The sequence below is a fragment of the Spermophilus citellus genome (genome assembly GCF_964194105.1).
Source record: "Spermophilus citellus genome assembly, chromosome: 18".
Classification (NCBI taxonomy): Eukaryota; Metazoa; Chordata; class Mammalia; order Rodentia; family Sciuridae; genus Spermophilus; species Spermophilus citellus.
The window spans coordinates 5,958,995-5,971,752 of NC_138200.1; the positions used below are offsets into that span (position 1 = coordinate 5,958,995).

Sequence of the window (12,758 nt, forward strand, 5' to 3'; positions counted from 1 at the left end):
CCATGGGATCGGGGCTGAGGGACAGAGCAGAGGTGGGGGGTGCAGGGTGTGGTTAACCGGGGTTGAGATTTGGAAGTAAGCTAGAAACTGGCAATCTGGGAGCTGCCGTGTTAACACGTGGACCCGCGGAGGAGGAGGCTAGGGCATGGGTGAAGACCTTTGAAGCTGGAGTGGGCTAGGGGCTTGGGGGATGGAAATGGGCTTTCCCCTTCCCCTTGCTGCCCAGAAAGTTCACAGTGGGTTCAACTCCAACTTGGGCGGGGCCAGATCTGGGTCCCAGCTTGTCCTAGAAGCTCCGCCCAAAGCGGAGGGCCAAGCCCAAGCTGGGGGGTGCCTATGGAGAGCCTGCTGAGCCATTGGGGGTGGAGAGGGGAGCCAGCCACCGGGAAATGCTGAGCGAGCTGGGGGAGGGAGTTCAGGGGTTAAAAGCCATGGGTCGGGGCTGAAGTTCTAGGCTGCTGGCGGCTGAAGTTCCTCACGGGGCCCCTCACTCAGGTAGGGTCGCGGGGTGGGGGGCCATCGGAGGGGAAGGGGGGGGATGGTCAAAGTGGAGCGGAAGGAAGGGGTTGCGGGAGAACAGCTGAATCAGCGAGGTGCGGGAGAGGACCTAGGCACCTGCAGAGAAGGAGCAACTGAAGCTCAGGACAGACAGAAACTCAGCTGGAGACCAGGGGTCGGGACGGTCTGGGGAGGGGAGAATGGGGTCAGAGCCCGGAAGAATGAAAGGCAGTTCGGAGGAGAGAGTGCCCTGCGGACCCCACTCGCTGGAGGGCTGGGAAGAAGGGCGTGGCCTCTGCAGCGAGGAGCTGCGGGCAGGAGCCCCACACGCGCCCCTCCCGCTTTGCTCCCCGGCCCCCCAAGGATGGAATGGGGGAGGGGCAGACTCCAGACTGAGCTTTCGAAGAGAAAGGGGAGGGGCGGTGCAAGGCTGGAGGACGTGGAGAAGATTTCCCACGTGGGGGTTCCGGCCACTTTGCAACACCCCCTTCAACTTCTTCTCAGGCCCCGCCCGCCCTGCCCCCCACCCCAGAGCCGCCATGTGGCCCCTGGCCGCTGCCATCGCCTCCCTGACCGTGGCCTTGTCAGGAGGTAAGCATGCATGGGGGCGGAGGTGCGGCGCCACTGGCGGCGAAGGTGGGAAGGGTCAGGCCGGGAGGAGGGGGCGTGGGACCCGCCAGCTCCGCCCCCCGCCCACTCGGGGCCAGCCGCGGGGGCAGCTTCCTGCTTGTCCCTGAGTGACCTGATTTCCCTGCTGAAGTTGGGTCCCTTCACTTCTGACCTAAGAGTGTCCAGCCGTCCATCTCCCAGCCCCTACAACACAGGCACCACAGCTTCCCAAGTTCAAGTTCAACCAGGGGCTCCAGAAGGACACAAAGTCAATGCTGAGCAAGTAGCTTAGTTCCCTCGTGCCTGAGTCGTTTCCTTCTGTAAAATGGGACCCTCTACGTGTGTGCCAGCAGGGGGTGTTGTGAATGAGAAAACGAGGGAATGCTTTCAAGGGCTCATGAGTGACAGATGGGACTCCCCAAGTTAGTCACTATGACTTTATTGGTTGCTCTCTAACAATTCTCATCCCCTTCCAGGACTTTATAGTTTGTTCTTCCCTTAATCCTTGGGGTGTCCCTGCCCAAAATTTGTCTCCAAAGATTCCTCTGTTTGCACTTGAGTCCCTGTTCCTTGGATTTGCAGGCGAGACCTGGGGATCCCATTCAGACCCCATTCTTTCATTCTGAAAGTAGCTGTTGAACACCAGACCCTGGGCTGGGTCCCTGCCCTTAGCATCCAAACCCCAGCTGGGGAGGACAGCTATTCAAACAGTTGCCCAAATAGCAAGTTAACAGTTGATTCACACTGAGATGAGACCAGGCAGGAGATGCCAGGAGCCAGGAGGGGTAATGGCGGCTCCTGGCCTGGAAGTCCTACTAAGGATCTTGCTCTGGAGCCCAGATCTGGTGGAGGAGGGTCCCCCAGAGCCTGACACCTGGCACCATCCTTGGCCTGAAGGTGGGGTGGCTCCTCTCCCTTGGCCACACTCCCAGGACTCACACCCATGCCCCTCCTGGGTGCCACACCCGGGACAGGAGCCCCACATGCTACATCTTGTGGAATCCTCAACAGCCTGATGAGGTAGGTGCACTATAATTACTCCAATTTCACAGCTGGAAATCCTGAGACTCAGAGACAGAAGGATCTTGTCCCAAAACACCAGCAATGCCTGAGTCAGGATCCTTACCCAGGTTGCCAGGTTGCCGCCCTGTCCACCAAACCCTGGACATGAGGCTCTGCAAACTGACTGCATAACTTTGACCTAATGGACTTATACTTTTTGCTTGTTTTTACTGAAGCAAAATCACATTAAAAGTAAAGTTTATGTCCTGAGTAGAGAATGGCCTCCCTGGCCATATTCAGAAGTTATAGGGAAAAAATAAACCTCATAGGGAACTCAAAGTGAGTTGTTCATTGGGTTGGACCACTGGAAATCACCTCCACTTGGCCCTTTTGGTTTTTGTTTGTGGTAGTGCTGGGGATTGAACCTAGAGCCTTGGTGCATGCTAGGCAAGCACTCTACCAACTGAGCCACATCCCCAGCTACTTGGCCTTTTTGGACCTCTCTTAATTAACTAGTGCAGATAGTTTGGCTAATGCATGTCAGGTTGCCTGTGGAAAGCGTCTGCGGTCTTCTGGGTTTTTGTTGTTGTTTTAATGTTTGTCTTTTAGTTGTAGGTGGACACAATAACTTTTATTTTATTTTTATTTGGTGGTGGTGCCTAGGATCGAACCCAGTGCCTTACATGTGCTAGGCGAGCCCTCTACCGCTGAGCTACATACAACCCCAGCCCTGGTTTTTGTTTTTGGTATCAGGGATTGAACTCAGGGGTACTCAACCACTGAGCCACATCCCCAGCCCTATTTTGTATTTTATTTAGAGACAGGGTCTCACTGAGCTGCTTAGCACCTCATCATTGCTGAGGCTGGCTTTGAACTCAAGATCCTGCTTCAGCCTCTCGATCTGCTGGGATTGCAGGTGTGTCCCCTGTGCCCAGCTCTCCTCTGGTTTTAAAAGTGAACTCAGCTGAGCGTGGTGGTGCACACTATAATCCCAGCTACTCAGAGGCTGAGGCGGGATGATCACAAGTTCAAAGCCAACCTGGGCAATTTAGGATCCCAAGTTCAAGGCCAGCCTGGACAAAATAAAGTTAAAAGGGCTGGAGGTGTAGCTCAGTGATAGCACGCTTACCTAGCACACGCAAGGTCCTGTTTCCATCTAAATTAAAATTGAAAAAAAAAATTAAAGTGAGCTCAGTGAGGACTAGGTGTTAAAATCATATTAATATCATCATGAGAATTTTATACTTGACAAAATCAGGATTAAAAGACAACTGGGCAGGCGCGGTGGCCCAGCAGCTCCAGAGGCTAAGGAAGGAGGATTGCAAGTTCAAAGCCAGCCTCTTCAAAGGCAAGGCACTAAGCAACTGAGTGAGACCCTGTCTCTAAAATACAAAATAGGGCTGGGGATGTCGCTCAGTGGTCAAGTGCTCCTGAGTTCAATCCCGGGTATCAAAAAAAAGAAAAAAAGACAGTTGGATGGCGACTCCATTTCTGACTTTGCAATTTAATGTCACTTATACCTCCTTTCTGTCTCACCTAAAATCATGCTCCATCCCTCCCCCCATGTCCCTAATTCTTAAGAACCATGGGTCAGTCCCAATGCTTCTCATGCGGGCAGGGATGCTCCTGGGGGCATAAGGGACCTCCTGCTATAGCTAAGAATTAATAAGAACTTTCCACTTAGAGTGTTGTCTCTGTGCCAGCTGCAGAACTGCAGGTTCAAATGCAGGGTCTTGGTGGATCTCCCGGCTGCCCAGGGTCTGAGGAACCGCTACAGCCTGCCCTCCACACCCACAGGTTGTATCTGAGGATTCAACCAACCACAGATGGAAAATATACAGGAAAAAAAGTTGCTTCTGTACTAAACTTTTATTCTTCTCATGATTCCCTAAACAATACAGCATCAACCACTGGTTGTAGCATTTGCATTTGATTAGGTATTATAAGTCATCTAGAGAAAATTTAAATTGTAGAGGAGGGTTGTGTCAGTTGTATGTAAATACTGTGCCGTTTTATATATGGGTCCTGAGTATCCCTGGATTTAAGTGTCTTTGTGGGTCCCAGAACCAGCCCCTGATGGATATCAGGAGAAAGCTGTACTCTTCCTTCTTGACAACTGGGAAAACTGAGACTGGTGACTTGCATGAAAGTGGCCCACTCAGGATGGACTGTCTATCCCACTGCCCAATGCTGTGCCTGCCACACCCATTGTTCAGTTATTGAGCACCTACTGTGTGTCAGGCACTGTGCTAGACCCTAGGGATGCACCTCTGGATAGAGTAGTTAAGGTGCCTGTAGTCAAAGGAGCTTACAGTTTAGGTAGAGATATTTCTAAAAAGAAATGTAAACACAAGCAAATATAAAGAGAAATACATAGCGATCATTGCTCTAATGAAAATCATTGGGGGGGTGTCATAGTGAATGCCTGGGGTCCAGATGGGGTGACATTAGACCAGGTGGCCTGAGAAAACCTCTCTGAAGAGGTGACATTTGAGCTGAGCTCTCAAAATTAAGGACCCGATATGTGACTTCTAGATTCTGAGCCCTGTCTGGTAGAATATCAACATGTCCTTTATCTGAACTGCCCAATACGAAAGCCACTGGCCACTTGGGCAGTCGAACATGTGGCTGACATCACTGAAGAACTGGATTTTTCATTTTATTTCTTGTGTGTGTGCTCCTGGGGATGGAACCCAGGGCCTCTCACAGAGGCAAGTGCTCTACCTGAGCTACAGCCCCAGCCTTTCACTTCATTTTCATTAATTTAAATCTAAAGACCCACAAGTGGCTGGTGGCTACTATCTTGAACAGCATAGTTACAGATAAAGCACTGTCTAGAAAGGGGAAACAGCAAGGATGAGGTCTGGGGTGCTTGAAGAACAGTTGCATGAGGCGGGAGTGGAGGGATCCAAGAGCAGAGAGGCAGGGATGGACAGAGAGGCTGGCGAGGGCCAGATGGAGCAGGAGCCTCCAACTCTTGGCCAAGTTTTTGGATTTTACTTCAAGGAAGTCGAGCCTGGTAATGGCATGGCCTGACATTCCTTGTTGGAGACTCCTTAGGCTGGACTGGAGAGACACCAAAGTGGCAGCTTTTAGGACTGTTGGAATTGTTCAGGCTGGAGAAGCTGGCGCTTGGACCAAGATGGTGGCAGGGAGCTGGAGAAAACGGGATATTTTGGAGATAAAACCAACAGAACTTGTTGGAGGTGAGGGACGAAGGAAAAAGGGGAAGCAAAGATGAGTCCCAAGTTTGGGGCTGAGCGTTGAGGAGTTCAGAATGTAGAAGTCACATGTCTGGTCCTTGATCTTGAGAGCGCAGCTCAAATGTCACCTCTTCAGAGAGGTCTTCTCAGGCCACCCGGTCTAATGTTGCCCCATCTGGACCCCAGGCATTGCCTACGATATCCCCCAAAGGGTGGGAAAGATGGGAAGGAACAGTTTTGGTTGAGAAAAATCAAGTTGGGGACACAAGGTTTAAGATGAATATAAAGCACAGGAGTTGTTAGCATTCGAGTTTCTACCTTAGGGAAGAGCTTGGAGCTGGAGATGTGAATTCATGAGTGGTTTGCCTCAGAGACACCCAGTAAATACCTGTCAAAAAGATGGATGGATGGATGGATGGACACTGCCTGGGAGGTCAGCCTCTCTTCCACCTTCTCCATCCCTGGGGGGTAATGATAAGACAGGTGGAGAGGTCAGGCTTTGCTGACCTAAAAGAAACATTCTTATTCCATGAACTCTTCTTTCACCCCCCACTGGATGATTTGCCATATCTGTAAAGGAAAAAAAAGAAGAAGAAGAAGAAACTGGGCTGGGGGTGTGGCTCCGTGGTAGAACGCTTGCCTAGCATGTGTGAGGCACTGGGTTCGATTCTCAGCATCACATATAAGCAATTAAATAATAAATAAAAGGTCCATCAATAACTAATAAAAATATTTTTTTTAAAAGAAGAAGAAACGTTTGCCCTGATTCCTGTCCACCAGGTAGGACATGTCAACTCCTACAGACCAAAAACTGAGCCTTCACAACAGTTCCTCATCACCCAGAACAGCAGCCTGACTCTTCCCCAAGCCCAGGAACCTCCGCCTCGGCCTCGTCTCCCCCGCCCGCGGGACCCCAGTTCTCTAACAATCTCTCTTCCTCGCCAGGCATCTCCCGGGAGTCGCCCAAGATCCTCAACAGCACCAACGGGACCAGTGGGTTTCTCCCCGGGGGCTACACCTGCCTCCCCCACTCCCAGCCCTGGCAGGCTGCCCTGCTCGTGCGCGGAAGGCTGCTCTGCGGGGGGGTCCTGGTCCACCCCCGATGGGTGCTCACGGCGGCACACTGCCGGAAAGAGTATGTGGGACCTGGGAGCGTGGGGTGGACACGAGAACGGGACTGGGGTGGCCGGTGGTCAGGAGTTGGATTTAATGGCAAGGCTGGGGTTAGGGCTTGGGGGTGAGAATGAGGTTGGCGGGGAGATGTGGAGGGTGCAGGATGACCGCCCAGGAAGAGGTGGGCGGGGCTGGAGCTGAGGATGTGTTGGGAGACAGAAAGGTGGGGGCAGGGAGGGCGAGAAGGGTTGGGGAAGAGATGGGGCTGGGCATGGAGAAGGCTCATGCTGTCCCCTAACCACCCCTTCCTGCGCCCGCAGTGGGTACAGAGTTCACCTGGGCAAGCACGCCTTAGGGCGCGTGGAGACCGGCCAGCAGGTGCGGGAGGTGGTCCGCTCTGTCCCCCATCCTGAATACCTGGTCAGCCCCACCCACCTGAACCACGACCACGACATCATGCTGCTGGAGCTACAGTCCGAGGTCCAGCTCACCGACCACATCCGCACCCTGCCCCTTTCCCAAGTCGACTGCCTGCCCCCTGGCACCTGCTGCCGGGTGTCCGGCTGGGGCACCACCACCAGCCCCCAGGGTACGTCCACACTGGGCCTGTGACCCACAGGAGTAGCTGGGGAAGCCGGGCCACCATGAGAGAGAAGGGCAGAGGAGAGACCCTTTATGTATAAAAATGTAAATAATTACAAAGGGACATGTTATATATATATGAATGTATTCAAAAATATAAATATATTGTCTAATATTATATAGTAATATGTTCTTATAAGTATATGCTGTCAAGTTATAACTTATGTCCCATAGGTTGAGTAAAGTTTATAAATGTTATATATTTAAATATATATAAATTATGCTTAAATATATATCATAAATGAATTTATATTTTACAATACATTTAAATTATAAATACATGTTTTATAATAATATGTTTTATAATAATAAGTAACATGTATTTTTTATAATTTGCAAAATACTTTTGATATATTAATAAGCATGCATTTAGTAAATGCAATAAAATATAAATTAGACATCCTTATATGTATCAATAACATAGCACAATCCACAGGGCATTGGGTCTCTGGGGCAGTGTCCCCTCGCATTTTGGCGGTTTCCCCACAGGTACCATCGCTGCCTCCCCCTCCTCCCCCCTCCCTGTCCTCCCCTCCTCCCCCCTCCCAGTCCTCCCCTTCCTCCCCCCACCTCTCTACTGCATCTCCCCTCTTTCTGTGGGGCTTCCCCAGGCTCAGGCCCCACCTCCGCTCCCCACCACCTCTTGGCCCCTGTGGCTCTCCTCGGCAGCCTCCACCCCATTTCCACCCAGAACAGACACTCAGACGGTCTCTCTCCTCCTCAGTGAGTTACCCCCAAACCCTACAGTGCGCCAACATCCAGCTGCGCTCGGATGAGGAGTGTCACCAGGTCTACCCAGGGAAGATCACGGCCAACATGCTGTGCGCCGGCACCCCAGAGGGCGGGAAGGACTCCTGTGAGGTGAGACCAGGGGCTGGGGTGCCCGGCCAGGATGGGAAGTGGAGCTGGGGCAGGTGTGGGGGAAGGGTCTGCTCCCGACCTTGGGGAAACCCATCCTTTTAAGGCGAGATGACCTCTAGCATAAGGGTGTCAGGACTAAAGGTACCCAGGACGGCACATAGAATTCATCTCAAGTTTCAGCTTTGACCAAGGAGCTGCCCAGGTCCCTGCATCAAGATGCATGAAGGTTGAGATTATTCCAGTTGTGACAGAAACCCAGCTCCACTGGCTTCAGCAAAACAACAAAACCAAACAAAACCCTGGATTTTGACATTGAAAATCCAGAAGTGGCTGCCTTCAGGCACAGATATATCCAGGTGTTCAGAGCATGTCCTGGGAACTCTGTCTCTCTCTAGCTTTTCTCTTCTCTTTAGGCCTCATTCTCAGCCAGTGCTTCCCATGCAACGCGGAACAGCCCAGCAGCTTAGGGCTTGCACCTACCCTCTTAAGAACCCTGTTGGACCGAGAGAACACCTCTTTTCCAATAGCTGAAACAAGTGTCTTGGGCACCATTCTCACTAGGCTGACCTGTCATGTGTCCTGAACCATTGCCCTGGCCTGCGCTGTGGGAGCCAGAGAGGACTGGGGGCCAGTGGCCTGGGTTGAGAGAGAATGGGGGAGCTCCCAGACAAAAGTAGGAGACTGTTGCTAAACCAAGGGAAAGAGATACCAGGGGCAGAACAATAGAGAGGCGGCTGCTGCTGCTCCTCCTCCTCCTCCTCTTCCTTCTTTTAACAAAGAAATGCTTTGTTAATACCAACATGCTCAGACTGTAAAGCACTAAGAAATTTAAATATCCAGGTCATGGCATACTGGTGGCAGAGTCAACCGAGCACTTGACAGGGACAGCAGCAGGTTAGGTGCCACGGTGGGTGAAGGGCCCGCTGCAAGTTCCCAAGTCCTCTCCCCTCCCAGGCATCAAGAGGGTGGGGGTGCAGCCTGCTGCCCTCCAGGCACCTCAGGACAAGGGAGAGAAGCTTTCTGTTTCTGTACTGGTGTCATCCAAGGCTTTTGACTTTCTAGTCTTCTTAGTCATCGTTTTGGCAGAGAAGCTAGGTTGCTCTTGTCCGAGAGTCTGTTAGTCTTGACTGTAGCTCTGTTGGCAGCTCCCAAAGCCTCCCTGGGAATTTTAGGTAAAAACATCAAATATTTCACCAATCTGTGGCGTTGAAACCTGAGATCTCCCCTCTAAGGCTCTGATGCAGGCCCAGACCCCAGCTTCTGCCCACCCTTCAGCGCCACCCGGCTGCCTGGTTCTCCGTTTACCTTATCAACAAAGATCAGAGTAGCCATTCTGGATTATTTCAAAACTGTGCCTTAGAGAGGCTGCTGAGAGAGTTTTGGTTCAGTGGGGAAGGGTATGATGGTGAATGAATGACGTGAGTCTTGTTGCATTAGTAATATCTGCTTGGGCGCCGGTGGGAGGTGCATGGGTGTGGCATACCCTGTCATGCCTGACTGTGCTAAGTCAGTAGGGACATGGCACAGAGCAGCTGAGCTGGTACCAGGGCACCGAGAAAGATATAAGCTGTTTCCATTTTGGGGGGGGGGGTACCAGAGATTGAACACAGGGGTGCTTAACCACTGAGACACATCCCCAGCCCTTTTTAAAAATATTTTGGGCTGGGGATGTGGCTCAAGCGGTAGTGCGCTCGCCTGGCATTCGTGCAGCCCAGGTTTGATCCTCAACACCACGTACAAAGAAAGATGTTGTGTCCGCTGAAAACTAAAAAATAAATATTAAAAAATTCTCTCTCTCTTAAATATATATATATATATATATATATACATATTTTAGAGATAGGATCTCGCTGAGTTGCTTAGGGCCTCGCTAAGTTGCTGAGGCTGGCTTTGAAATTGCCATCCTCCTGCCTCAGCCTCCCTAGCTGCTGGGATTACAGGCGTGTGTCACCACACCTAGCATCACCTTTTAATAAGAATAAAGAATAGAGAAAAACAGATATGCAGACACCGATCTCTGTCCCTATCTCTCTGTCTCGGGATCTTTCTTTGTAGTCTTCTTCCCACTGTCTGCCTGCGCCCCGTGCTGACTTCTCTTTCTCAGTGTCTTGCCTTCTCTGTGTCTGGCTCTGTCTCTGACTCCCCGTCTCTGCGTGTTTCTCCGTCTTCCACTCTCTCCCATCTCTGCCTTCGTGTGGCCCTGGCCACAACCTGGTTTCTTCTCCCCCCTCAGGGAGACTCCGGGGGTCCCCTGGTCTGCAACCACACGCTCCACGGCATCATCTCCTGGGGAGACTTCCCCTGCGGACAGCCCAACCGGCCTGGCGTCTACACCCGCGTCTCCAAGTACGTCCAGTGGATCCGTGAAACAATCGGAGAACGCGGAAGCCAGGAGCAGAAGGGGACCAAGGGCGCTCAGTAGGCGCGGGGCGGAGCTACCTGTCCTCCTCCCGCCGCGCCCCCCACCTTGCTCAGCCCACCTCTGTCCCTTCTGCCCGGAGTGTGGCATCTGAACCACTGATCCCTGTTCTCAAAATGTACCCGACGGGCCAGGTTTCGAGACCCCGCAACAGCCAGCCATGCGGCCTCCCAGATACTGCACCCCGGACAGGCTCTGACTCTAATGACTCGCACTGGGACAGCACCCCGGGTCTCCCAGGTCACTGAGGCCCCCAGGTGGACCCCTGTGCGCGCTGCCCGCGGCGATATCCATAAATCCCTCCGCCCGCGAACAGACCCCCTTGACGTACCCTTGACCCTGAGTGTTCGCTCAGTGCCAGGGCAGCAGGTCCCGCCGCCCCTCACTCAAGGAAGTGCCGACTCCCACGAGATTTCTTCCTGAAAATCCCTTCTGCCCAGAATCTTCAGCCCTGACAACACTCTGGGCGCCCCTGAGTGGCTCGTCCAGATAACTCGGGATCCTCAGAACGGTCACTCACCTGCCCTGGGCCTCACAGACGTCCTCTGTTCTGAATGCCCGCCCCTGCCACTGCCCCCTCTCTCTGAATCCCTGTCCCCACTAAGGATCAATGGCACACCAACCTCCACAGTGATGGGTTCGGTATCCCCAAGGGCCACTGTGCTGGGCCACCGAGTTTTCTGTCTTGCATCTCGAGTCCTGGGTTTCCCCCGTGAACATCTGTGTTCAATGTCCCTTGATTTTCTGTCGTTGCCCGTGACCTCAAAAATGCAGGGGCCCGGTCCTCAGCTCCTGGAGTCTGCTTAATGCGATCCCCCAAGTCGTGAAACTCCGAGCCTCTTTGTGTTCTCATCTGTAAAGTGGGCTCTTAATTCCTCCTCCTAGCATTGTTACAAACGTGTGTTGAACGCTCACCACTATTATTATTTCCATATAAATACTACTTTCAGAAGTACAACCCCTCCCATCTGCAGAGTGCCCAAGAAAAAGTTAGGGGCATTTATTTTTCTTATTCAGTGCCAACCACATGCCAGGACTCTCCTGAGTGCTGGGAAGCACAACTTTTGTTATTTATTCAACAAATACTGGTGCCTATTATGAGTCACGCAGGGGAGCAGGCACAGGTGATAAGCCCTGAAGGGAACAGACACAAACTTCTGCACTTGTAGAGCCTATGTTCATGGGGAAAAACCATAAAAAAAAAAATGAAGAGCATAAAAATAAGCTGTCAAGTGATAATTTAAGCAATGACCAGAAAAATAAATAAAGGAAGGAAGCAGGGAGGAAAGATAGGGAATGTTGGGTTGGAGAGGGGACTGGGCTAGAGAGGCTGTTTTGAACAAGATGGTCAGGGAAGAGGATCTGAGAGAGTAATATTCAAAAACAGGAGCCAGTGGCATATCTGAGGCACAGTATTCCAAGCTGCGGGCACAGCAGGTGCAGAGGCCTTGAGGCAGCAGCCTATGTGGTGTGCCTGAAGATCAGTGAGGAGGCTGGTGTGGCTGCAGCCACCATGAGCAAGGAGGAGAGGGAGCGAGGCAAGGGTGGAGGGAATGGGGCTGCTTGGGGTCTTGTGGGCCACAGGGAGACTTGGCTTTGACCCTGAGTAAACTGGGCCCCCAGGGAGGGCTCTGAGCAGGGAAGGGCTGTGAGCTGACCTGGGTGTGGACTGGATCTCTCTGGCTGCTGTGTGGGGAACAGGCTCAGGAGGCTAGAGGAAGCACAGTACGGAAGTGTCCCTGACCGCCTCGGCTGGAGGTGACGAATCCTGCACCGCAGTGATGGCCTTAGAGGAGCCGAGCGGAGTTCTGGTTGGTGGGATTGTTGGAGGCACCTGACATTGAGCCTGGGAGTGTGCGCAGGAGAGAGTCAGAGAGACCCTCAGACCAGACCTGAATGTGGGGAGCGTGGGGGCGGGACAGGGAGTTTGTTTGGGACAGCCAACTGTAAACAGGCCTGGCCTTCGGGGAATTTACAGAAAATAAAGCTACAAATGCGGTCACACAGACTGCAGTGATCTCTGTGTCATAGTAAATGTGGCCGTTTCCATGAAGGACGTAAACAGGGTTTCGTGTTAGAGAATAGGTGGTCCAGGAGGGCCTCTCGGAGGAGGCAGCTGCGGGGGACCACCTCCTCCGAAAGAGGGAGCTGCCAGGCAAGTCCCCCGAGGGTGGGGGTTAGCCTGTCCTGGGACTGAGGGAGGCGGGGGAGTGAAGACGGGATATCATCATCATGTTTTCTTTGGCTTTGGCTCCTGGCTCACGGCTCCCGGGACCTGTTATTTCCTGCGTCACTAGAGAAATAGAATGTCTTTGTTAGAGCATTTGACTTTTTGTCCTTGGTTCCTGAAGCTGCCCCAGACCAGCTTCAGAGTCACCAATATAAAGGACATGCCTGTGCTCTCCACTAGT

General features: G+C 52.4%; 1 protein-coding gene across 1 annotated transcript; it reads left to right on the plus strand.

Annotated features, from left to right (window-relative positions):
• Positions 1 to 382: 382 nt before the first annotated feature.
• KLK13 (kallikrein related peptidase 13) lies at positions 383 to 10,680 on the plus strand. Its single transcript, XM_081275823.1, has 6 exons — positions 383 to 495; positions 1,003 to 1,089; positions 6,258 to 6,447; positions 6,746 to 7,014; positions 7,792 to 7,928; positions 10,162 to 10,680. The coding sequence occupies exons 2-6, from the start codon at positions 1,038 to 1,040 to the stop codon at positions 10,348 to 10,350; spliced, it is 837 nt and encodes a 278-aa protein (XP_081131949.1). The 5' UTR covers positions 383 to 495; positions 1,003 to 1,037; the 3' UTR covers positions 10,351 to 10,680.
• Positions 10,681 to 12,758: the final 2,078 nt, after the last annotated feature.